Genomic DNA, 23744 nt, shown 5'->3' on the forward strand with positions numbered 1-23744 from the left:
AAGGTAGAGAGGAGAGGAGGTGTCCAAAACAGTCAGTGATGAGAGACTAGAATGACGATAGACTTCAGAAAAACCCACCCGACACAGACAGTGCCTAACATTCTCTTACATTTCAGCATTATTTTCAACTCTTGTACCAGGTATTGCTGTAGCGTGGGATATATGGTGGTAATTAAGAATCCTAGAATCCTAATGAATACATCCAGTTGATTTAAGTGAAAATGCTCAGCAACGCTTATTTGCATCTGCTAATTATATCATCGAGTTATAAAGGATTTATCAATCCTTAGAATCCAGACTGAAAGCTTTGGAGGAGCTAAGCCAGAATTTAGCTGAGCCACGGGGAGGCAGAGTCTCTGATGAGATCTTGATTGACGGGACGCAGGGGCACTTTGGTGATGTCACTCAAGCTCCACCAGTCTTTTGATGAGTTAAAGTCTACTTTATTAGCATGAGCATACTCTTTGTCCTGTAGAATTGTGGGTTTTAAACTGTGTATTTGTGTTCTGGTCTGGCATTGAGCTGTTTTGAGGCTTCCTAAAGGATCTGCCAGCCATTCAGTGGGTTTCCTCTGGTCCTGTCCAGCCATCTATGGCCCCAGTGAATCCCCTCAGAGAGTGTCTGTAGGCAGACCGCGGCCTGCCCTCCTGAATGCAAATCCAACTCTGGACAAAGACTCCTCGCGCTGGCTGGGCAACCCCTTCCCACAATGCTTTGCAATGCAGGGCCTGGGACAGAGTGATGAGAAAGTTTCTGTGGCTAATCTCTGGACAAAAAAACTCTATAGGAACACATGCACACACACACACACACACACACACACACACACACACACACACACACACACACACACACACACACACACACACACACACACACACACACACACACACACACACACACACACACACACACACACACACACACACACTTGAGTAGGTCTTGCCTCCAGCTTTCAGATAACAGTTGCTAATAGGGGTGACAGTTGCAAGCAGATTCCCTCGCTCTTTGGCTTCCCTATTATAAAAAAGAGGAGGTTCCCCAGATGTATACAAACCCATTCTCATTATGTGCAAACAAGAGATACAGATGAATACACACCCACCCTTAATGTCAGTTAGCTGGAATGCTGTCTAATCTCTGGGGAATGCAGTTTGTGTCTCTGTTGGTCTCAGGGGTTCTGTCCCAGCTTTACATGGCCCTGCTGCATTACTCAAGAGTCGGTAGCAGAGCTTTTCTGAAACTTCCATATTTCACTGTTTCACAGCACCCTACTTACTGTCCAGGAGCCAACTGTGCTAATTCCATTAGAGAGCCTTTAAAGCCTGTCCACAGCTGTGTGGGTGGGAGTGGTAAATGGGATCCCTGTCACACTGCCCTATAACTCACTCCCAGCTCCTCTCCACCGAAAGAAAGCAGCAGGAGGAGAGAGAGAGAGAGGGAGGGAGGAAGAGAGAGAATACACCATCTCAGCTTTTTGTTTTGGACCACCGATTGCTTTGTCTCTCTCTCTCTCTCTCTCTCTCTCTCTCTCTCTCTCTCTCTCTCTCTCTCTCTCTCTCTCTCTCTCTCTCTCTCTCTCTCTCTCTCTCTCTCTCTCTCTCTCTCTCTCTCTCTCTCTCTCTCTCTCTCTCTCTCTCTCTCTCTCTCTCTCTCTCTCTCTCTCTCTCTCTCTCTCTCTCTCTCTCTCTCTCTCTCTCTCTCTCTCTCTCTCTCTCTCTCTCTCTCCATTGCCCCCGCCAGCATCCGTCCAATTAGTCATGAAAGGGTAGGAAAGAGAAGTGCAACACCATAGCACCATAGCAACACCACCTCTGTTAATATCAGTTGTCTACACTCTCAGAAAGAAAGGTTCCAAAAGGGTTCTTCGACTGGTAGAACTCTTTTGGGTTCAATGTACATAGAACCCTCTGTGGAAAGTAGGGCCTGGGACGATACCAGTATCGCAATATTTTTATCCATGGCAAAAATTAAAACATGAAGCAGACCAAATTCTTTGGTCGTTTCAAAATCTCCTGTATGTAAAATATTGTGTGCTATAGCTTGGAAAATAAATAAATGTGACTCTGGGTGACAACATAATGTTTGTTTCCAATGTTTCCTTGTCACGATACTAACGAGTATGACGATACTGGTATCGTCCTGGCCCTAATGGAAAGGGTTTTACATGGAACCAAAAAAGGTTCTACCCTGCACCAAAAGTGTTCTACCTGGAACCAAAAAGGGTTCCTCAAAGGGTTCTCCTATAGGGACAGCAGAAAAAAACACTTTAGCTTCTAGATAGCACTTTTTTTCTGAGAGTGTAGTGATTGGATCATTCCTCTCTGTGCAGTATCATAGTTCTGTATATGTCTGATTTTAGACAAAAATAATCTCCATTGTGTCCCTGATGATTTCCACAGCATAATCCCTACAACACATCTGCAACACATCTGCAAAAGCTACTTATCAATGTGTTCACAAACTGTAGAGCATTCACTGTTAGGGATGTAATGAGCACCCTCTTTTTTTCACACAGACTCATGTGCTTCTCTACCCACCCACCCCCCTCTCCACCTCTTTCTACCTCTTTCTGTCTCTGTCTCTGTACTCTCCCCCCCCCTCTCTCTGCTCTCTATTCTCTCTGTCTCTCTGACCCTTCTCTCAAATCCCTCTCTCTTAGGTTGATAAAGTATGTGGGCCTCTCACAGACACTCCGTCAGTGACAAGTATACGTCCCACCCTGAAGGTCATGACCTCCGTGACCACCTCCCCGACCTCGGCGGTCTCAACGCCCTCCCCAGCCGAGGTCACACTGGGCCGCTTGTCGCATACCAGGAGGTGAGAGAGAGAGGCGGCCATAGTGGCCCACTTTTGCCATATATATTTTGTTGTCAAGCAAGCTCTCTTTATCATTATTATTTATTTACCTTTTGAAGTTTGCTCTCTCTTCCCTCTCCTTCGCTTTGACTTGTGTTTGATTTGCATTGGACCCATGCTATTCCCACACCATCTCCTTCTCTCTCTTTCCTCTCTCCTTGACCGTGATCACGTCGTCCCAGGTCCTTACCTCTGAAACCATCCAAGATTGATAAGCCTAGAAGTCTGAAAAAGATCTCTAGGTAAGCATGGAGCCCAGCATCTCCCCCTCTCACATTATTGTGTCCATCTGGGATGGAGTACAGGGGTTGACCACCAGTGGCACTTTATTTAATCACCTCAATAAATATAAATATACTTATGATATTGTGGTTATGATCAACACCCTCTCTCTTTCTCCTCTCTCTCGCGCGTTCTCTCTCTCTCTACTCTCCCTCAGAGAGTTTATGGGCTATATTCAGCGCTACAGGTCCTTCTTCTCTGCCCTGCCGGAGACACTGTGTGAGAGTGAGATGGTGGGGGAGGACTTCACCTGCTGGAGTGGGGAGGACGTGGTGGACAGGTAGAAATGAACTCTTTCTATTGTTCTATATCTGTGTCCATCACACTTTGGTTGCGTTCTCTTTACAGGACTTGTTGCCCAGTAAAAGGGAGAGGTTTTCAAACCAGGGGACATTCCTGTAGACATTTGGTTGCCATGGATTTTGGGAGCATGGCCTTGGACCTTTAGAGTATAGCGGGTTCGTTAGGAAGTTCTAGAGGCCATTCTCATGCAAATTACATTGGAAACTTCAGAGAAACACTTTCATATATTTGCCGCTCTCTCTCCCGTAATCTGCCGCTCTGTCCTATAATAACGTTGGTCATCCTGGTTACTGTTGAGCGGGATAGAACCCCATACAGTATGGACCTCTGTGTAAACACCTTGGTGTTAAGTGTACTTATCTGACCTCCCATTCTAACCAGCTCTCTCTCCAGTGGCTCCTGATTGTTCTGGCCCTGGTCCCCCCCTCTGGCCCTGGTGCAGAACAGCTTCCCCCCCTCTGCTGTGCAGTAGGCAGAGAGACCCCATTCACCTAGAACTCCTGGGCTGGGGCTCCCCCACTATCCCATTTATGCCTCTGTTTTGTCCCCTTTTTCAGACAATTCAACTGGGATTTGTTCTATCCCAGTTGAATTCACTGGCTGTGAAAGAGTGTTGGACCCAGTGGAGAGTGTGCTTGAATCACTTTGGGCTGGGGGTGCTGGTGGGGGTTGGTGGGGGCTCCCCTAAATAGGAACCGTGGAAACCATGTTGTGTATGACAGAAGCATTCAATCCTCCATCCAATATTTTGTGTGCTTATTAGTTTGTTGAGAGGTTGTCTATAACTAATACTGTATCAAGAGACATGTTGATTGGATGTACATGGATGTACATGGATGTATGTTTAATTGTATGTACATGGAATTTGCTCTTGCTCATAGTGGAATAGAATGGGGGATATATTTTGATAGAATAGTTGAATTTAAGCACTAGATCTTATCTGAACCAAGCCCCAACGTCCATGAGGCAGAAGAACCATTAATAAGGGATTCTTATGTTTCTATGACAGTGGGTCATTATAGATGTGTGTCCATCTGAGTGCTGCTGTGCTTGTTTTGTTGTGGGCTAGGGAGAGACGGAGGGGGTTCATTGTGGCTCCAGTGGGCCCTCTGTGTGGCACTATCAAAAGCCCCAGGCCTGGTGGCCATTCAGGCTCTGTGAACCGTGCAGAAGAACCGAGGCGGCCTCCTCCTTCGCTCCTACTGTACCTGCTGCCCCCCCCCCCCCCCTCCCGGGGGCCACTGAGAGAAGGGTCTGTTCTCTGGCCCTCTGGGGCTGCAGCCTGGAGCCCAGCCAAGCACTGGGGAGAGGAGTGCACCGAGACACTGGGGCACAGCCACGCTGCTGACCTCTTTACAGTTTCAATTCACTGACACCCCCCACCCCCTCCGCGCGCAACCACCCTCCGCCATTTGACCCAATTCACTTACTGACAAATGCCTTAGCTTGTGTGAGGGCTTTTGTCTCTGTATTAGCTGTTCTTATAGGTTGGTTTAACCCTCTCATGGTACACAGGCATCACATTCACCTCACCCAGAGGGTATAAGTGAGTTTGCACATGTGAAGAACCTCTCCTCATACTGTACTAGTGCTGTCTCTGCTACCCACCTCACATTATGGAGAACCACTGCCACCTAGAGGAAGTGTCTTGTATCCAAACATTCCTTCAGTTCACCAAAGGTGAAACAACACCCATTACTCCAAACATAGTTTCCCATATTTTTACACAGTTGCACTTTGCAGTATGGATGAAACCATAGCAACATTATAAAACCATAGCGACATTATAAAACCATAGCAACATTATATAACAATAGCAACATTGTAAAACCACAGCAAGACGTCTTCCTCACATATTACCTGAGGATGAGGCATCGCTTCCCTGCTTTATTTTGACATGTGGTGTCTAAATAATTTATATTTGCATTGCTATGGAATAGGGTAAAATTATAAACAGTGTTAGTAATAATGTTTGTTAATACTGCATTTAGATCCAGTCTACATTCAACAGCAATGAACACGGCTGACTAGTAGTCTGTGACTACCATTATCCATACTCCTAGTCATCCCTACTGCATCCCTACATCCCTACATCCCTAGTCATCCCTAGTCATCCCTACTGCCTGATCTGGCGGACTCACTAAACACAAAAGAGTGTGCCCCTGGCTATCCATTAATTAAAATAACAACAAAAAGGTTTGCTTAATATAAGAAATGTGAAATTATGTACTTTTACTTTTCATACTTAAGTATGTTTAGCAATGACATTTACTTTTGATACTTAAGTATATTTAAAACCAAATACTTTTAGACTTTTACTCAAGTAATATTTTACTGGGTGACTTTCACTTTTACTTGAGTCATTTTCTATTAAGATATCTTTACTTTTACTCAAGTATGACGGTTGGGTACCTTTTCCACCTCTGTGTTATTGTCCCAGCCAGCCAGGCAGATGGGATGACACCAGCAAAATGGTTTAAGAATGTCCAATGGGGTCAAGTGTCTCCGTATGGGTTTAACAGGGAACTGTTTTTGTCTGATGAACCCAAAAGGAAATAGCGAGGTTTGGCCAGTGAATGAGGTTGCTGTTGTGACGATGTATTGAATGATTTGCTTCCCGGCTCTCCGTTGTCATATTGTGTGCTGTGGCAGACATTCCACAGTAATTGAGTCCTCAATCACCACTGGTTGTGTTCCCACAGGGAGGCTGGGGCCAGGATGGGTCTTGACAGAGTCAGGGCTGAGGTGACTTACTGCTCACTGCCTCTGTGGTTGTTGTTTTTGTTGTTGATGATGCCATCCTTGCTGCATCTCTGGCAGCTGATTTTAATCAAACGGTCTTCACATGGTCCTCATGGCTGAGTCCTCTTGCATTGTGTGTCTGTGTTAGTGTGTTTGGTTTGGGGGAATGAAAGCACACAGAGGGACATAACCGTAATCAACCGAGAGCTTCATAGCTCTGTACATGGTCTCTTACATACATGCATAATTCTAGACCACACAGGTCATTGGTCAGATTCCAGGTTAGTGGTAATTGTGAAATAGTTTGCGTGCCCACATGCTCATACTTCCACTGAAACCCTGTCCCTCACCTCCTCACCTTCTGTATTTACTCTCATCAGGTTCATGGCCGTCACCTTTGACCTTGATCATGGGGATGAAATGTGGATGTCAGGATCAGTTTCCTGTCTGTTTCCTTCTCCCTTATTCAGCCTACAGAGCAGTACCCTAGCAGAAAAGCTGGAATAACAGAGGCTTGGGGAGCACAAAGAGGGTAAACAGTAGTAACCTAGTGACGCCACCCTGGAAGCGAAGTTCTCCCAGTCACCAAAGCCTGACAAAAGACAGGTATTTGTCTCAGGTTTCAGAATCGTTTCCCCTCTCTGTACCCTCTTGACATATGATGCTATGTAGTGTTAGAGTCATCTCACATGCATTAATTAGTCTGCAGTTCGACACTGGTCTTAACTGACATAAATGTGAGAGTATGCTGTTACAGTGCCAAGTGAAAGTCTACACACCCCTTACACAGTCTTCACATTTTGCTCATGTTAAAATGAAATCTAAACATTTATTAAATTGCATTTGTTTCCTGCCAATGTACACAACCTACTCCACATGTCCAAGGTGAAAGAAAAATTATAGAACATTTTCTAAATTAATAAAAAATGAAAATCAAAGATGTTTTGATTGCATATGTCTTCACACCCCACAGTTAAGACTTGGTGGAAATTACTTTGGCAGCCATTTCAGCTGTGAATCATTTTGAATAAGAATCTACCAACTTTGCACAACTCTTACGGCAACATTTATCCATTGTTTTTGTCAAAATTGCTCAAGCTCTGTAAATTTGGTTGGGATTCATTGATGGACAACAATATTCAAACCTTGTGTCTGATTTTCAAGCAAATTTAAGTCAGGAATGAGGCTGGACCATTCAGGAATACTCAACACTTATTGCAAAGCCATTCTGGTGTGTCTTTGGCATAGAAATGTGTGTAATTGTCCCTCTGAAAAATACATTTCTATCCCAGGGTTCGGTATTCAGAAGACTGAGGCAGGGTTTCCTCTAACTTTTTTATCCCGGCTTTGCTTCATTCATATTTCTTTTGATCCTGACAAACTCCCCAGTCCCTGCCAGTGACAAGCATACCCATAACATGATGCTTCCACCACAATACATGAAAATACAGAGGATCAAAAACATTGCATTCACTCCACATTACTGGCCTGTAAGACAAAGTGAGAAGAATGAAGCCTGTGTTAAAAAAATCCACTCCAAATCAACAATTCTGTTTGCAACAAGGCCATTAAGTAATAGTGCAAGACAACATGGCAAATTAACTTTTTGGCCTAAATTAAATACTACAGGCTTGGGTCAAATCCAATACAACACAACATACTGTAGAGTGAAACCCTCTGTATTTTCAAGTATTGTGGTGGCAGAATCATGTTATGGGTATGCTTGCAACTGGACATACGCAATCAAGACAACAAAAAAATTGTGGAAAATGTTCTATAATTTTTCTTTCAGTTTATAGATGTGGAGTAGGTTATGTAGATTGGTAGGTGAAGAAATCTAATTTATTCAGTTTTGAGATATAATTTTAAGGCAGCAAAATGTGAAGATTGTGCATGGGGTGTGTAGACTTTTGCTAGCGACTGTAAGTAGTAATCAATCACATTTATTTTATAAATCCATTTATACATCAGTAGTTATCACAAAGTGCTTTACAAATACCCAGGCTAAAACCCCAAAGAACAAGCAATGTAGATGCTGAAGCAAAGTGGCTAGGAAAAACTCCTTAGGAAGGCAAGAACCTAGGAAGAAACCTGGAGGGGAACCAGGCTCCAAGGGGTGGCCAGTCCTCTTCTGGCTAGGCCGGGTGAATATTTTAAGTGTACTTGGTCATTAAGACTAGATTGTTATTCAAGATGTTCAAATGTTCATTTTCATAACCGAGCATTCAGAGGTCAAGACAGCAGGTCCAGATATATATATATACATATTTATTTCTATTTTACCTTTATTTAACTAGGCAAGTCAGTTAAGAACAAATTCTTATTTTCAATGACAGCCTAGGAACAGTGGGTTAACTGCCTTGTTCAGGGGCAGAACGACAGATTTTTACCTTGTCAGCTCGGGGATTCAATCTTGCAACCTTTTGGTTACTAGTCCAACGCTCTAACCACTAGGCTACCTGCCGCCCCAAATATATATATAGATAGATATTTATATATATATAGATATATATGTATAATAGAGAGAGAGACTCAGTGAGCATAGCCTTGCTATTGAGAAAGTCCGCCGTAGGCAGACCTGGCTCTCAAGAGAAGACAAGCTATGTGCACACTGCCCACAAAATGAGGTAGAAACTGAGCTGCACTTCCTAACCTCCTGTCAAATGTATGACCATATTAGAGACACATATTTCCCTCAGATTACACAGACCCACAACGAATTCGAAAACAAACCCAATTAGCAAGATTTATGTCCTGTTGCCACAAGAAAAGGGCAAACAGTGAAGAACAAACACCTTTGTAAATACAACCCACATTTATGTTTATTTATCTTCCCTTTTGTACTTTAACTATTTGCACATAATATGACATTTGAAATGTCTCTATTATTTTGGAACATTTGTGAGTGTAATGTTTAATGTTAATTTGTATTGTTTATTTCACTTTTGTTTATTATCTACTTCACTTGCTTTGACAATGTAAACATATGTTTCCCATGGCAATAAAGCCCTTAAATTGAATTGAGAGAGAGAGAGAGAGAGAAAACAACATTAGACACGATGGACACAAAGCTTTTACTATCTCATCCTGGAATATACAGTACAAGGCCTAAGGTCATCTGATTTGGCCTAAAAGCAGGAACTAGGACTTCAGAAAAGAAATTGGAATTACACACATTGTCATCCTACAAGAAACATGGTATAGAGGAGACGGACCCACTGGTTGCCCTCTATGTTCCATCCATCAAACTACCAGGTGTGAAACAGGGAAGAAACTCAAGTGGTATGCTAATTGATATAGAGTAGACCTAACCCATTTATTACAGTGCATTCGGAAAGTATTTTGTTACGTTACAGCCTTATTCTAAAATGGATTAAATATCAAAAATCCTCATCAGTCTACACACAATACTCCATAATGACGAAGTGAAAACAGATTTTTAGACATTTTTGCTAATTTATATATATTAAAAAACTAAACAGAAATACCTTATTTACATAAGTATTTAGAACCTTTGCTGAGACTCAAAATTGAGCTCAGGTGCATCCTGTTTCCATTGATCATCATTGAGCTGTTTCTACAACTTCATTGGAGTCCACCTGTGGTAAATTCAATTAATTTGACATGATTTGGAAAGGCACACACCTGTCTATATAAGGTCCATCAGTTGATAGTGCATGTCAGAGCAAAATCCAAGCCGTGAGGTCGAAGGAATTGTCTGTAGATCTCCCAGACAGGATTGTGTTGAGGCACAGATCTTGGGAAGGTTACCAAAAAAATGTCTGTAGCATTGAAGGTCCCCAAGAATACAGTGGCCTCCATAATTCTTATGGAACCACCAAGACTCTTCCTAGAACTGGCTGCTCGGCCAAACTGAGAAATTGGGGCAGAAGGGCCTCGGTGAGGGAGGTGACCAAGAACTCGATCGTCACTCTGACAGAGCTGCAGAGTACCTCTGTGGAGATGGGAGAATCTTCCAGAAGGACAATCATCTCTGTAGCACTCCACCAATCAGCTCTTTATGGTAGAGTGGCCAGACGGAAGCCACTCCTCAGTACATGACAACCCACTTAAAGTTTGCCAAAAGGCACCTAAAGGACCCTCAGACACTGAGAAACAAGATTCTCTGGTCTGATGAAACCAAGATTGAACTGGAGGAAACCTGGCACCATCCCTACGGTGAAGCATGGTGGTGGTAGCATCATGCTGTGGGGATGTTTTTCAGTGGCAGGGACTGGGAGACTAGTCAGGATCGAGGCAAAGATGAATGGAGCAAAGTACAGAGAGATCCTTGATGAAAACCTGCTCCAGGTCGCTCAGGACCTCTGACTGGGGTGAAGGTTCACCTTCCAACAGGCCAACGACCCTAAGCACACAGCCAAGACAACGCATGAGTGGCTTCGGGACAAGTCTCTGAATGTTCTTGAGTGACCCAGCCAGAGCCTGGATTTGAACTCGATCGAACTTGAGAGGATCTGTAGAGAAGAATGAGAGAAACTCCCCAAATACAGGTGTGCCAAGCTTGTAGCGTCATACCCAAGAAGACTCAAAACTGTAATCGCTGCCAAAGGTGCTTCAACAAAGTACTTTGTAAAGGGTCTGAATACTTATGTAAATGTGATATTTCAGTTTTTTATTTTTTATAAATGTATTAACATTTCTAAAAACATGTTTTTGCTTTGTCATTATGGGGCATTGTTTGTAGATTGACAAAGAAAAAAAACAAATGTAATCAATTTCAGAATAAGGCTGTAACGTAACAAAATGTGGAAAAGTTAAGGGGTGTGAATACTTTCCGAATGCACTGTCAATTAGTCAAAACAGAAACATTTTACATCTGGCTTGAAATGAATAAAGAAATTATCTCAACAGAGGAACATTTCCTCATGTGTGCTACCTATATCCCCCCCAATAGAATCCCCATATTTTAACGATGATAGCTTCTCCATCCTTAAAAGGGATATCAACCATTTCCAGGCACATGTCTGTGGCGACCTAAATGCTAAAACTGGACAAGTACCTGACACAAGGACAAACACCTACCTGGAGGTGACAGCATTCCCTCCCAAATATGCCCCCTTAGACACAACTATGACAAAACAACCAACAAAAACTGGTCACAACTCCTGCGGCTCTGTTGCATGCTGAGTCTGTACCAGTGGAGTCTGCTGAGGGGAGGACGGCTCATAATAATGTCTGGAACTGAGTAATTGGAATGGCATCAAAAACATAGAAACCATGTGTTTGATGTATTTGATACCAATCCACCTATTCCGCTTCAGCCATTGTCACAAGCCTGTCCTCCCCAATTAATTAAGGCTAGGCGTTCCGCTAGCGGGACAACTTCCGGTGAAACTGGAGGGCGCACAATTCAAATAAATAATCATAAAATTATGGATATTAAACATTTAGGTACATACAAGTGTCTTATATCGGTTAAAAGCTTAAATTCTTGTTAATCTAACTACACTGACCCATTTACAGTAGGTTTTACAGCGAAAGCATGTCATGTGATTGTTTGAGGACGGCACCCCACATCAAAATATTTTTCCACCGGCACAGGTTTCATAAATTCACAAATAGCGATTAAATATTCACTTACTTTTTGAAAATCTTCCTCTGATTTGTCATCCAAAGGGTCACAGCTACAACATGTAGTGTCTTTTGTTAGATAGAATCCTTCTTTATATCCCAAAAAGTCTGTTAAGTTGGCGCCATCGATTTGAGTAATCCACTCGTTCAACAAGCAGAGAAAGGAATCCAAAAAGCTACTGCTAAACTTTGTTAAAACAAGTCAAAATACATTTGTATTTAATCCTCTGATACCCTAAAATGCGATTAAACTATAATATTTCATACTTAACTTCTCTGCGCTACGGATCCCTTTTACGGGATCATTTTCCTAAACAACCGCTAGAATTGCAGGGCGCCAAATGCAAAAATATTTAAAAAAATATTTATAATCATGCAATCACAAGTGAAATATACCAAAACACAGCTTAGCTTGTTGTTAATCGACCTATCGTGTCAGATTTTGAAAATATACTTTACAGCGAAAGAAATCCAAGCTTTTGTGAGTATAGCAATCAATGCTAGAACAGTTAGCCTTATATTAGCTTGGTTAGCTTGGTCACGAAAGTCAGAAAAGCAATAAAATGAATCGCTTACCTTAGATAATCTTCGGATGTTTGCACTCACGAGACTCCCAGTTACACAACAAATGTTCTTTTTGTTCGATAAATATTACTTTTATCACAAAAAAACGCCATTTGGGTTGCGCGTTATGTTCAGAAAACCAAAGCCTTGTTCCGTTCGTCAAATTCCAAAAAGTATCCGTAATGGTCGTAGAAACATGTCAAATGTTTTTTATAATCAATCCTCAGGTTGTTTTTAACAAAAATAATCGATAATATTTCAACCGGACCATAACCTATTCATTAAGAGACAAAAGGAAAATGGACAGCTCCTCTCGCACGCGCAGGAACTATTCAGAGGACACCTGACTACTTTTGAAAATCTTGTTAATTTTTCAAAATAAAAGCCTGAAACTATGTCTAAAGCCTGGTCACAGCCTGAGGAAGCCATTGGAAAAGGAATCTGGTTGATACCCCTTTAAATGGAAGAAAGACGGTCCAGGAAACACAGATATAAAAAAAAAAATATCACTTCCGGGTTATATTTTCTCAGGTTTTCGTCTGCAGAATACGTTTTGTTATACTCACAGACAATATTTTGACAGTTTTGGAAACTTTGGAGTGTTTTCTATCCTAATCTGTAAATGTGCATATTATGCATATTCTACGATCTGGGCCAGAGAAAATGTCAGTTTACCTTGGGAACGTTATTTTAAGAAAAAAAAATCTGACCCCTAGCGCTAAGATGTTTTTAAAGAAGTATGTTCAATAGGAAAACGATATTAGCAGGTGTGTGTCCTCTTCGTCGCACGCGCATACACGAATTTCCAAGTCTGTGTCCCTGTACTAAAACTAATTTTTCTTCCTCATTTTGGAAGAAACAAGCCTGAAACCTTGAACAAAGACTACTGACACCCAGTGTAAGCCATAGGAATTGCATACTGGGAGCTAGATTAACATTTTTCCCTATACGTTCCATTGGAAGAGCATGCACTCTCAAAAAAAAAAGAATTCCGTTTGGTTTTTCTTTGGATTTTCTCCTACCATATGTATTGTGTTATAGTCTCCTACAGCTCATCCCTTGGCAGTAGTACTGTAGATTACTTTATCACTGACCTCAACACAGAGTCTCTCAGAGTGTTCACAGTCGGCCCACTGACACCCCTATCAGATCACAACAAAATCACAGTCTAGCTGAACAGAAAAATACTCAATCATGAGGCATCAAAGCCAAAGGAACTGCATAATATTAAGAAATACTATAGATGGAAGAAAAGTAGTATAGAAACCTACCAAAATACAATTAGGCAACAACAAAAAACTCCCTGGACAGAACATTTCACTGTAATAGTAAAGGTGTAAACTTGGCAGTAGAAAACCTAAACAGTATATTTGACCTCTCAGCTTCCATATCAAATCAAAAAAATTCAAGCAGACAACCTAAGAAAATTAACAACAATGGCAAATGGTTTGATGAAGAATGCAAAACCTAAGAAAGAAATTGAGAAACCTATCCAACCAAAAACATAGAGACCCAGAAAACCTGAGCATATGCCTTCACTATGGTGAATCACGAGAACAATACTGAAATACACTATGGAAAAAGAAGTAACAGCACGTCAAAAATCAGCTCAATGTAATTGAAGAATCCATAGAATATAACCACCAATTGGAACACACTCAACTCTTCGTGTTGTTGTTTGTTATCTATCCAAAATGGAGATGTATGGATATCCTAAATGAAATAATAAAATATACAGACCACAAATTCCAATTGGCTGTAAAACTCTTTAACATCATCCTCAGCTTTGGCATCTTCCCCAAAATTAGGAACCAAGGACTGTTCACCCCAATCCACAAAAGTGGAGACAAATTTGACCCCAATAACTACTGTGGGATATGCGCCAACAGCAACCTTGGGAAAATCCTCTCCATTATCATTAACAACAGACTCGTACATTTCCTCAGTGAAAACAATATAATGAGTAAATGTCAAATTGGCTTTTTACCAAATTACCATATGACAGACCACGAATTCACCCTGCACGCCCTAATTGACAAACAAACAAACCAAAACAAAGGCAAAGTCTTCTCATGCTTTGTTGATTTAAAAAAACGTTTGATTCAATTTGGCATGAGCATTATGACATTATAAAATCCATGTACACAAACAAGTGTGTGGTTAAAATTGGCAAAAAAACACACACATTACTTTCCACAAGGCCGTGGGGTGAGTAGGAAATGCAGCTTGAGCCCCACCCTCTTCAACATACAGTGCCTTGGATTTGGATTTCATGTAATGGACATACACAAAATAGTCCAAATTGGTGAAGTGAAATAAAAAATAACAAAAATAAAAAATAAAAAAAGTGGAAAAGTGGTGAGTGCATATGTATTCACCCCCTTTGCTATAAAGCCCCTAAATAAGATCTGGTGCAACCAATTACCTTCAGAAGTCACATTATTAGTTAAAGTCCACCTGTGTGCAATCTAAGTGTCACATGATCTGTCACACACCTGCTAATATCGTTTTCCTATTGAACATACTTCTTTAAAAACATCTTAGCGCTAGGGGTCAGATTTTTTTTTCTTAAAATAACGTTCCCAAGGTAAACCTGTTCTGAAAGGCCCTAGAGTCTGCAACACCACTTAACAAGGGGCACCACCAAGCAAGCGGCACCATAAAGACCAAGGAGCTCTCCAAACAGTTCAGGGACAAAGTTGTGGAGAAGTACAGATCAGGGTTGGGTTATAAAAAAATATCTGAAACTTTGAACATCCCACGGAGCACCATTAAATCCATTATTAAAAAAATGGAAAGAATATGGCACCACAACAAACCTGCCAAGAGATGGCCGCCCACCAAAACTCAAGGACCAGGCAAGGAGGGCATTAATCAGAGAGGCGACAAAGAGACCAAAGATAACCCTGAAGGAGCTGTAAAGCTCCACAGCGGAAATTGGAGTATCTGTCCAAAGGACCACTTTCAGCTGTACACCCCACAGAGCTGGGCTTTACGGAAGAGTGGCCAGAAGAAAGCCATTGCTTAATGAAAGAAATAAGCAAACACATTTGCTGTTTGCCAAAAGGCATGTGGGAGACTCCCCAAATAAATGGAAGAAGGTACTCTGGCCAGATGAGACTAAAATTGAGCTTTTTGTCCATCAAGGAAAACGCTATGTCTGACGCAAACCCAACACCTCTCATTACCCCGAGAACACCATCCCCACAATGAAGCATGGTGGTGGCAGCATCATGCTGTGGGGATGTCTTTCATCGACAGGGACTGGGAAACTGATCAGAATTGAAGGAATGATGGATGGTGCTAAATACATGGAAAGTCTTGAGGGAAACCTGTTTCAGTCTTCCAGAGATTTGAGACTGGGATGGAGGTTCATCTTCCAACAGGACAATGACCCTAAGCATACTGCTAAAGCAACATATGAGTGGTTTAAGGGGAAACATTTAAATGTCTTGGAATGGCCTAGTCAAAGCCCAGACCTCAATCCAATTGAGAATCTGTGGTATGACTTAAAGATTGCTGTACACCAGAGGAACCTATCCAACTTGAAGGAGCTGGAGCAGTTTTGCCTTGAAGAATGGGCAAAAATCCCAGTGGCTAGATGTGCCAAGCTTATAGAGACATACCCAAGAGACTTGTAGCTGTAATTGCTGCAAAAGGTGGCTAGACAAAGTATTGACTTTGGGGGGGGGGGGGGGGTGAATAGTTACGCACGCTTTTCACATAAGTTTTCAGTTTTTTTGTCTTATTTCTTGTTTGTTTCACATACAAACAATATTTTGCATCTTCAAAGTGGAAGGCATGTTGTGTAAATCAAATGACACAAACCCCCTAAAAATCCATTTTAATTCCAGGTTGTAAGGCAACAAAATAGGAAAAATGCCGAGGGGGGTGAATACTTTCGCAAGCCACTGTGTATATCAACGAATTGGCAAGGGCACTAGAATAGACTGCAGCACCTGGCCTCACCTTACCAGAATCTGAAGTCAAATGTCTACTGTTTGTGGATGACCTGGTGCTTCTGTCCCCAACCAAGGAGAGCCTACAGCAGCACCTAGATCTTCTGCACAGATTCTGTCAGACCTGGGCCCTGACAGTACATCTCAGTAAGGGTTCCAAAAAAGGTCCAGTTGCCAGGACCACAAATACAAATTCCATCTAGACACCGTTGCCCTAGAGCACACAAAAAAACTATACATACCTAAACATCAGCACCACAGGTAACTTCTACTAAGCTGTGAACAATCTGAGAGACAAGGCAAGAAGGGCCTTCTACACCATGAAAAGGAACATACAATTTGACATGCCATTTAGGATCTGGCAAAAAATACTTGAATCATTGCCCTTTATGGTTGTGAGGTCTGAGGTCCGCTCACCAACCAAGAATTCACAAAATGGAATATAAACCAAATTAAAAAACACGTAAAACAGAAAATAATGCATGCAGAGCAGAATTAGGCCGATACCCGCTAATTATCAAAATCCAGAAAAGAGCTGTTCAATTCTACAACCTAAAAGGAAGCGATTCCAAAACCTTCCATAACAAAGCTATCACTTACAGAGAGATGAACCTGGAGAAGAGTCCCCTAAGCAAGCTGGTCCTGGGGCTCTGTTCACAAACACAAACAGACCCCACAGAGCCCCAGGACAGCAACACAATTAGACCCAACCAAATCATGAGAAAACAAAAAGATAATTACTTGACACATTGGAAAGAATTAATAACAAAACTGAAAAAATGTAAATGCTATTTGGCTTAAACAGAAAGTACACATTGGCACAATACCTGACCACTGTGACTGACCCCAAATTAACGAAAGCTTTGACTATGTGCAGACTCAGTGAGCATAGCCTTGCTATTGAGAAAGGCCACCATAGGCAGACCTGGCTCTCAAGAGAAGACAAGCTATGTGCACACAAAATGAGGTGGAAACTGAGGTGCACTTCCTAACCTCCTGCCAAATGTATGACCAGACCCACAAAGAATTTGAAAATAAGTCACATTTTGATAAACTCCCATATCTATTGGTTAAAATACCACAGTGTGCCATCACAGCAGCAAGATTTGTGACCTATTGCCACAAGAAAAGGGCAACCTGTGAAGAACAAACACCATGATAAATACAACCATATTTATGCTTATTTATTTTCCCTTTTGTACTTTAACTATTTGCACATCCATCCAACACAGTATATAGCCATAATATGACATTTCAAATGTTTACAGTTTTTTGTTGTTTATTTCCACTTTGTTTATTTTCTATAGTACCAGTCAAAAGTTTGGACACATCTCCTCATTCAAGGGTTTTTCTTTATTTTTAATATTTAGTGAAGAAATCAAAACTATAAAATAACACATATGGAATCATGTAGTAACCAAAAAAGTGTTAAACAAATCAAAATATATTTTATATTTGAGATTATTCAAAGTAACCACCCTTTGCCTTGATGACAACTTTGCATAAACTGGTACTGTATTTCACATGCTTTGGCAGTGTGAACATATGTTTCACATGCCAATAAAGACCTTTGAATTGAATTGAGAGAGAAAGAGGGGGCGGGGCAGTAGTGATTTGTGATTCAATATTATCTAACATCCTGACACAGCGGAGCGGAGATTTTTGAAACAGCAGGTCCGGGACAAGGTAGCACGTCCGGTGAAACAGGACAGGGCACACATGGTCTTGTTCTTCGCTGTAGTCCATTGAAGAGACATATCTATTTCAGAGGAGGCTGCTGAGGGGAGGACGGCTCATAATAATGGCTGCAATGGAATGGTATCCAACACACCAAACACATGGTATCCATGTAGTTGATGTCATTCCATTTTCTCCATTCCAGCCTTTATTGAGACCGTCCTCCCCTCAGCAGCCTCCTCTGTTCTATTTAGATCACCCAGTCAGTCACGCAGACTGAGGCTTATCCCTGACGCTCCCTTGGGTCAGGGAAAAAGAGTCCTTAGTTAATTTCCCTGCAGTGGAGAAAGTAAATGCCAATTATGTTTTCTTAGTATTCTAAAGGAAGATCCAGTACTAATGTCCCAAATGAGCTGTGAGGCTCAGGTCGTTTGGGACATCTGAGGATGAGTGATGTTAAAGAGGACACCATTAGTCAGAGAAGCTAAAGTGAAAGTGTTAACCCCCCTTTCTTCTCACTCACATACATACCACCCACATACACATTCACCCCCTCAGGAACAAGCAGTTTTCCTGATTGATGGACAGAGTCAAGTTGGTGCATTTTGAACATGGTAAATGCCAGGGCCTCCCCGCTCCCCGCTGCACATGCAGGTGTTCCCCCTGCCTGCCTTCCTGCCTGCCTGCCGCCTGTCATCAGGGATGTCAGGTACAGGGGTGAACTCTGACCCTCCAGGCCCCCCCATGGCCCCAGGCACCTCTGGCATGCAGTGTCTTCTGTTACCTAACAACCTCATAAAACAGGAATCACAGGAGTAATTCAGCGGCGGCTTTTTCATCTAACTCTCCTCTTTGACCATAAAGAGTAGGAGTAGCATTAAAAAGGGGGAACCTCAGGGGCTCTTGGAGTTTAGCGTTTTAAGATAGCTAGTGATTACATGGAGGGATCTGTCACCTCCAATCAGGTACTTAGCGGCATATAATGTGTCTGCTATGCTGTGTATTCCACTGATGGATCTCTTGTTAAGGGGCATGACACTTCCTGGTGATTCCCTCCTCTTAAGAGTGGTCTCCAATGACCTCTCACAAGGCAGCTGCCGGTCACATGGCCAATCAGAAGCTGTAGCTGGCCACATGTGCCATGTGCCTGGCTGCCTCACTGTACTGAGGTCTAGACCAAAGGTTATTGCCAGATTCATCGTGGCCCTGGTTTTAAGTGGCAAGTCGTTGGCTGGCGGTTACAATTATTGTGATGCTGTCCAGTCCAGCGCTATGAAAGTAAAAACCACTGGTGTCCTGAGTGATGTTTCTCAGAACAGATAATTTCCGTCAACCAGCGACACTAGCCAGGTGAAGTCAGTGGGTATGCAATGTAGCACCACGCAATCTCCTGTGTCTTTTTTAAATCAATTATTATTTTATTTTTACTTTTTACCCCTTTTTCTCCCCAATTCCGTGATATCCAATTGGTAGTTACAGTCTTGTCCCATCGCTGCAACTCCCGTACGGACTAGGGAGAAGTGAAGGTCGAGAGCCATGCGTCCTCCGAAACACAACCCTGCCAAGCCGCACTGCTTCTTGACACAAAGCTCACTTAACCCGGAAGGCAGTCGCACCAATGTGTCGGAGGAAACACCGTACAGCTTGCGACTGAAGTCAGCGTGCATGCGCCACTCGGGAGGCCCCATGCCCTGTCTCTGCTGCTCATTCCTGGCAGGGAAACTGATCCTGGAGTTCAGCAGCACAGAGCTGATTTGTCTCTTAGCACTAGAGGTTACAGACACTATCACTATGAGATGCAAGCTATTGAAAAACAAGACTAAACACAACCAAAGCACTTCATGAACACAGCAACAACAGCAACACAGAAAGCCTCACAGGCCAGAGCCAACACAGACTACACAGAGCTCATAGCTGTGCTAGTTAATCAATCTCCTTTTTTCCCCATGCTGCATCATCCCCACGTTGCCACAAACTCCCTGTCACAAACACCCCAAGAGGGCGATGCTCTAAAATAAAATGTTTAATGTTTTGACAGAAAAAAAATAACAACCTCTGAAAGGTTAACTGCTCTTAAGCTATCCATCTTTGGCTTGGTTTTACTGCGCAATGTAGCAGACCGGCTGCACCCTTGTTATGTTCTCTCATATGTTTGGGAAAAGAATCCTCCTGAGTGAGACAGAAAAGTATGTTAATTACACTGCTGGATTCCAGCTGGATTTAGGACTGTGAGCGGCATGGCTCATAATTGCACATTGGCAGGCATTTAAAAAAAATTGATTGCTGTCTGTAATAATTGAGTTTTTAATGGGAGATAATTATCGTCTGTTGGGTTGAGAGAGATTCAGTACAATGTATTTGTGTGTCATCACTAAGAGCCTGGAGCAGATAATGAAACAGGATAAAAGTAATATGGTCTGTGGATTGGTGGCCTTCAGGGGAAAGCATAAAAAACCCACCTAGGAAGCAACAATGTAAGTGTGTTCTCAGACACACCTGTCCGTAGACCTTTCAAATATATTATATTTTGCATCTCAGATTATCTCTGAATTATTATCCAATGTTTCTGTCTGTGACTGTTTATGTTATTGCAAATTGGACTGTCCTAAACCAAGATAGAAGGCATACATTACTACTGGTAGTCGTCATAGGGGAGGGAGGGAGAGTGGTATGGACCGTTACACATCAGTGCACTCAGCCAAGCCTCCCTCTTTGGCTCCCATGATCCTCGGCGGTGGAGGGGCTTTTGGGATGTGTCCCGTTACCGTGGCCACAGTCTATTTGTTTGTGTTTGGGGCGAGCACACAGTGGACTTCCATAGTGCTGGGCACACTGTGGTTTTGGGGTTGCTGGTTTGCATTTCAAATGCATTTCACATCAGAGGAATGTACCTAAAGAGCACGAGCTGAGTCTCTATCTGTCAGCCCGCTTCTGACCACAACTCTGCGCCAGACCAGGGTCAGACCACATCAGCTGGGCTACAAGACCAGACCAGAGCGGAGGCTCCAGGCTGTGGAGCTGGAGCAGAACTCAGCAGCACTGAGTGCTGAGTCACATACACCCTAGAATGTGCAACGGTATAATTTGATATGCTATGTGGTGTATAGGCTAATCATTTCCACCCAGTCCCTCTTAGCCGTACGGTTTTGCTCCGCATAGCTTTGAACAATAATGTCTTGTTTTTTAGGGCGTGAGCCGTTTTGAACTGCCACGGTATGACAGCCTCCGTTTTTTGTGGTCTGTGTCTGCCCAGTCCTCCATTATGGCTCTATTAGGTTATGTGTTTCCTCAGCTGAGCAGACATACAGCTCTCTCTCTCGCTCTCTTTCTCTCTCTCGCCCAGGCTGACTCACTGAGCAAGCACTCTGTTCTACTTCATAGCCTGGAGGTTCACATGAGCTGGAGGGTCACTGAGTTTAAGGCCTTGCCCAACAGGAGAGAGGCTGGAGTTAGACTTTATGCAACACATAGCCAAGTGGTCAGTGTCACTTTCTTTTCATATCCATCCCATACAGGGAGGCATCAGCTGATAATACCTCTGATCTGGACTGAACTGATTTGCTCTCTGTCTCCAGTTCAGGAGTTGGCATAATCAGTCGAATAAAGTTGTTTAGACCTTGAATAAAAGCCAGGTTTGCCTAGTGAGTGGATAGCAGTTAGTATAGCCTAGTGTGTAATCTAGGAATATAATATATATATTATAAATTGCAGCTGGACCTATACCATAATGTATGTGTGTAGTTTTCAGAGGAGAGAGAAGAGATGTGTGGGAACGTCAGCTGGTCTTGGGGAGCCATTGGCTTTTTAGGATAAACATTTGTCTCTGTGTCTCTTTATGGGCTGATTCATTTGATTGGTTAACAACCCAGATGCAAACAGATCCTGGCTAATTGACTTGGTCACTAATTACTGTGACAAAACAGCCCCTCTCTCTCTCTCTAAGCTTTGTTCAGTATTCTCATTTTCACTACAGTATACTATATGTGTTTAGCATAGTCATTGTGCATAGTCATAGTCATTGTACTCTGTGTATGGTATTGGATTTTAGTGCAGTGGGTCAATACTTCAGTATAGTCGATATAATGAGCACACGATCATATTCATGATCATATTTACTCACAATATGTGGTTGTTTTTTATTGAGTACATGTCCAGGCACATGCATAATATTCAGGATTCTCCCAATGTGATTCAGTGAGTGTGCATCACACAGAGATCCTATAAATTACTATGGTGTGCATAAGAACAATTGGCAGGATGTGTTAGAATAGAGTTGAACCAATCAGAGAGCCTGATTAAAGTCGCATGTGCCCCTAATGGGCTCCCAGTGTAGTTGGTACCCATCCACAGACCTATGGGTCCGTCGTCACCACCCAACCACCCACAGCAACCACAACAGAGAACATCCCATCAACTCCCCCTGGCTTTGGAAACTAGTTAATGGAGGCCCTTTGTGGTCGTCTTTGTAGTTGAATGACCATTAGATGAATCCCTCATAATGACTATGAATATTCACAGCCCCCTAAAGATAAATAGAGACCAGAGAAAAATACAGTGTAATGGTTAAACATTATGTTAAGTATTGTGGCCATGTTGAGCAGTGACGGGAATAAATCCTCATTAACTGGGTTCTGGGTCAGGCTATGATGCATGGTTTAGCTGCTATGTGTGTGTGTGAGTGTGTGTGTGTGTGTGTGTGTGTGTGTGTGTGCGTGTGTCGTCATACTGCCTTGGATTTAGAATTCATTATGTCCCCAAAGAAAATGAACAGTGGTAGTCCTACCCAGTAGCGTTGCATGGGTAAAATCACTGGGGAAGCCAAGCCTCCCAAAATGCCATATTACAACCTTATGTATGTGGACACCTGCCCGTCGAACATCTCATTCCAAAATCAATACGGAGTTGGTCTCCCCTTTGCTACTATTCTGCCCTTGAGTTGCGTTCCCATGCAAAACTAGACAGATAGCTAACAACTAAATCTTCAATAAAACTCCCAAGGCGTGACTTTTCTTGAATGAATATATTGAAAACGTTTATGTTGTAAAACTGCAAAATACAGAAAAGAATATACTTTAGTATTCAATTCAGACCGACATACTGTAGCTGTACATTATACATTTGAAGTTGCATGAATACAAAGCACGTGCTAAGGTACCATGCATCTGGCATGATGCCAAACCATATAGCTAATTGTTACTCATATGGTAATTGACTAACTCCTTTCATTACTCTAATAATGTACAACCATCTATGTAGAATAACAAAGCATATTACACTAGAATCGGTAACAAAACTACAGTATTGTATATTTTACAATTCGTTTGCATGACGCACGAGCAAAGTAATACAGCTAACATCATACATGAAAGGCATTGCAATTTGTGTGAGTAAATGCAACCAACATTGATATGTAAGAAACTCTATCAATAACAAGATTATCATCATTAGCTAAATGCTTGAATCGAACTTACAAACAAATATTTTCCAAGGCTGAAGCGTGACAAGAAATAACTACACTGAAAGACCTGCACCGTAGCGTTGTTTTTAGCTGCTTCTATGCGTGCAGAACGAATTCTCTACTTCCTGTTTGCGTACATTCTAAGTACCAGAAAGCTCCACTAGGGGGCAAATAACACCATGGAACACAATGAAAATCCATCTTAACCATTGTAATAAAATAATCTGTTAACAGGATGGCAGCACAGCTACTATAACAGCATCCATGCTTCTGGGAAGGCTTTCCACCCTCTCAGTCCAGGGGCACAA

The 23744-nt window shown here is 42.3% G+C and overlaps 1 protein-coding gene across 3 annotated transcripts in view; it reads left to right on the forward strand.

Moving 5' to 3' along the window:
• gpc5b (glypican 5b) overlaps positions 1 to 23744 on the forward strand; it is a 77309-nt gene that overhangs the window by 22449 nt on the left and 31116 nt on the right. For 2 of the 3 annotated variants that reach the window (XM_071345383.1, XM_071345381.1), the window contains exons 4-6: positions 2663 to 2820; positions 3042 to 3101; positions 3299 to 3421. In XM_071345383.1, coding sequence (XP_071201484.1) covers positions 2663 to 2820; positions 3042 to 3101; positions 3299 to 3421 — 341 coding nt within the window. Of the gene's footprint in view, positions 1 to 2662; positions 2821 to 3041; positions 3102 to 3298; positions 3422 to 4513; positions 5500 to 23744 lie in introns of those variants that run through there. The other variant, XM_071345382.1, reaches the window with a different exon arrangement.

This window comes from Salvelinus alpinus, chromosome 16 (genome assembly GCF_045679555.1).
Source record: "Salvelinus alpinus chromosome 16, SLU_Salpinus.1, whole genome shotgun sequence".
NCBI classification, from domain to species: Eukaryota; Metazoa; Chordata; class Actinopteri; order Salmoniformes; family Salmonidae; genus Salvelinus; species Salvelinus alpinus.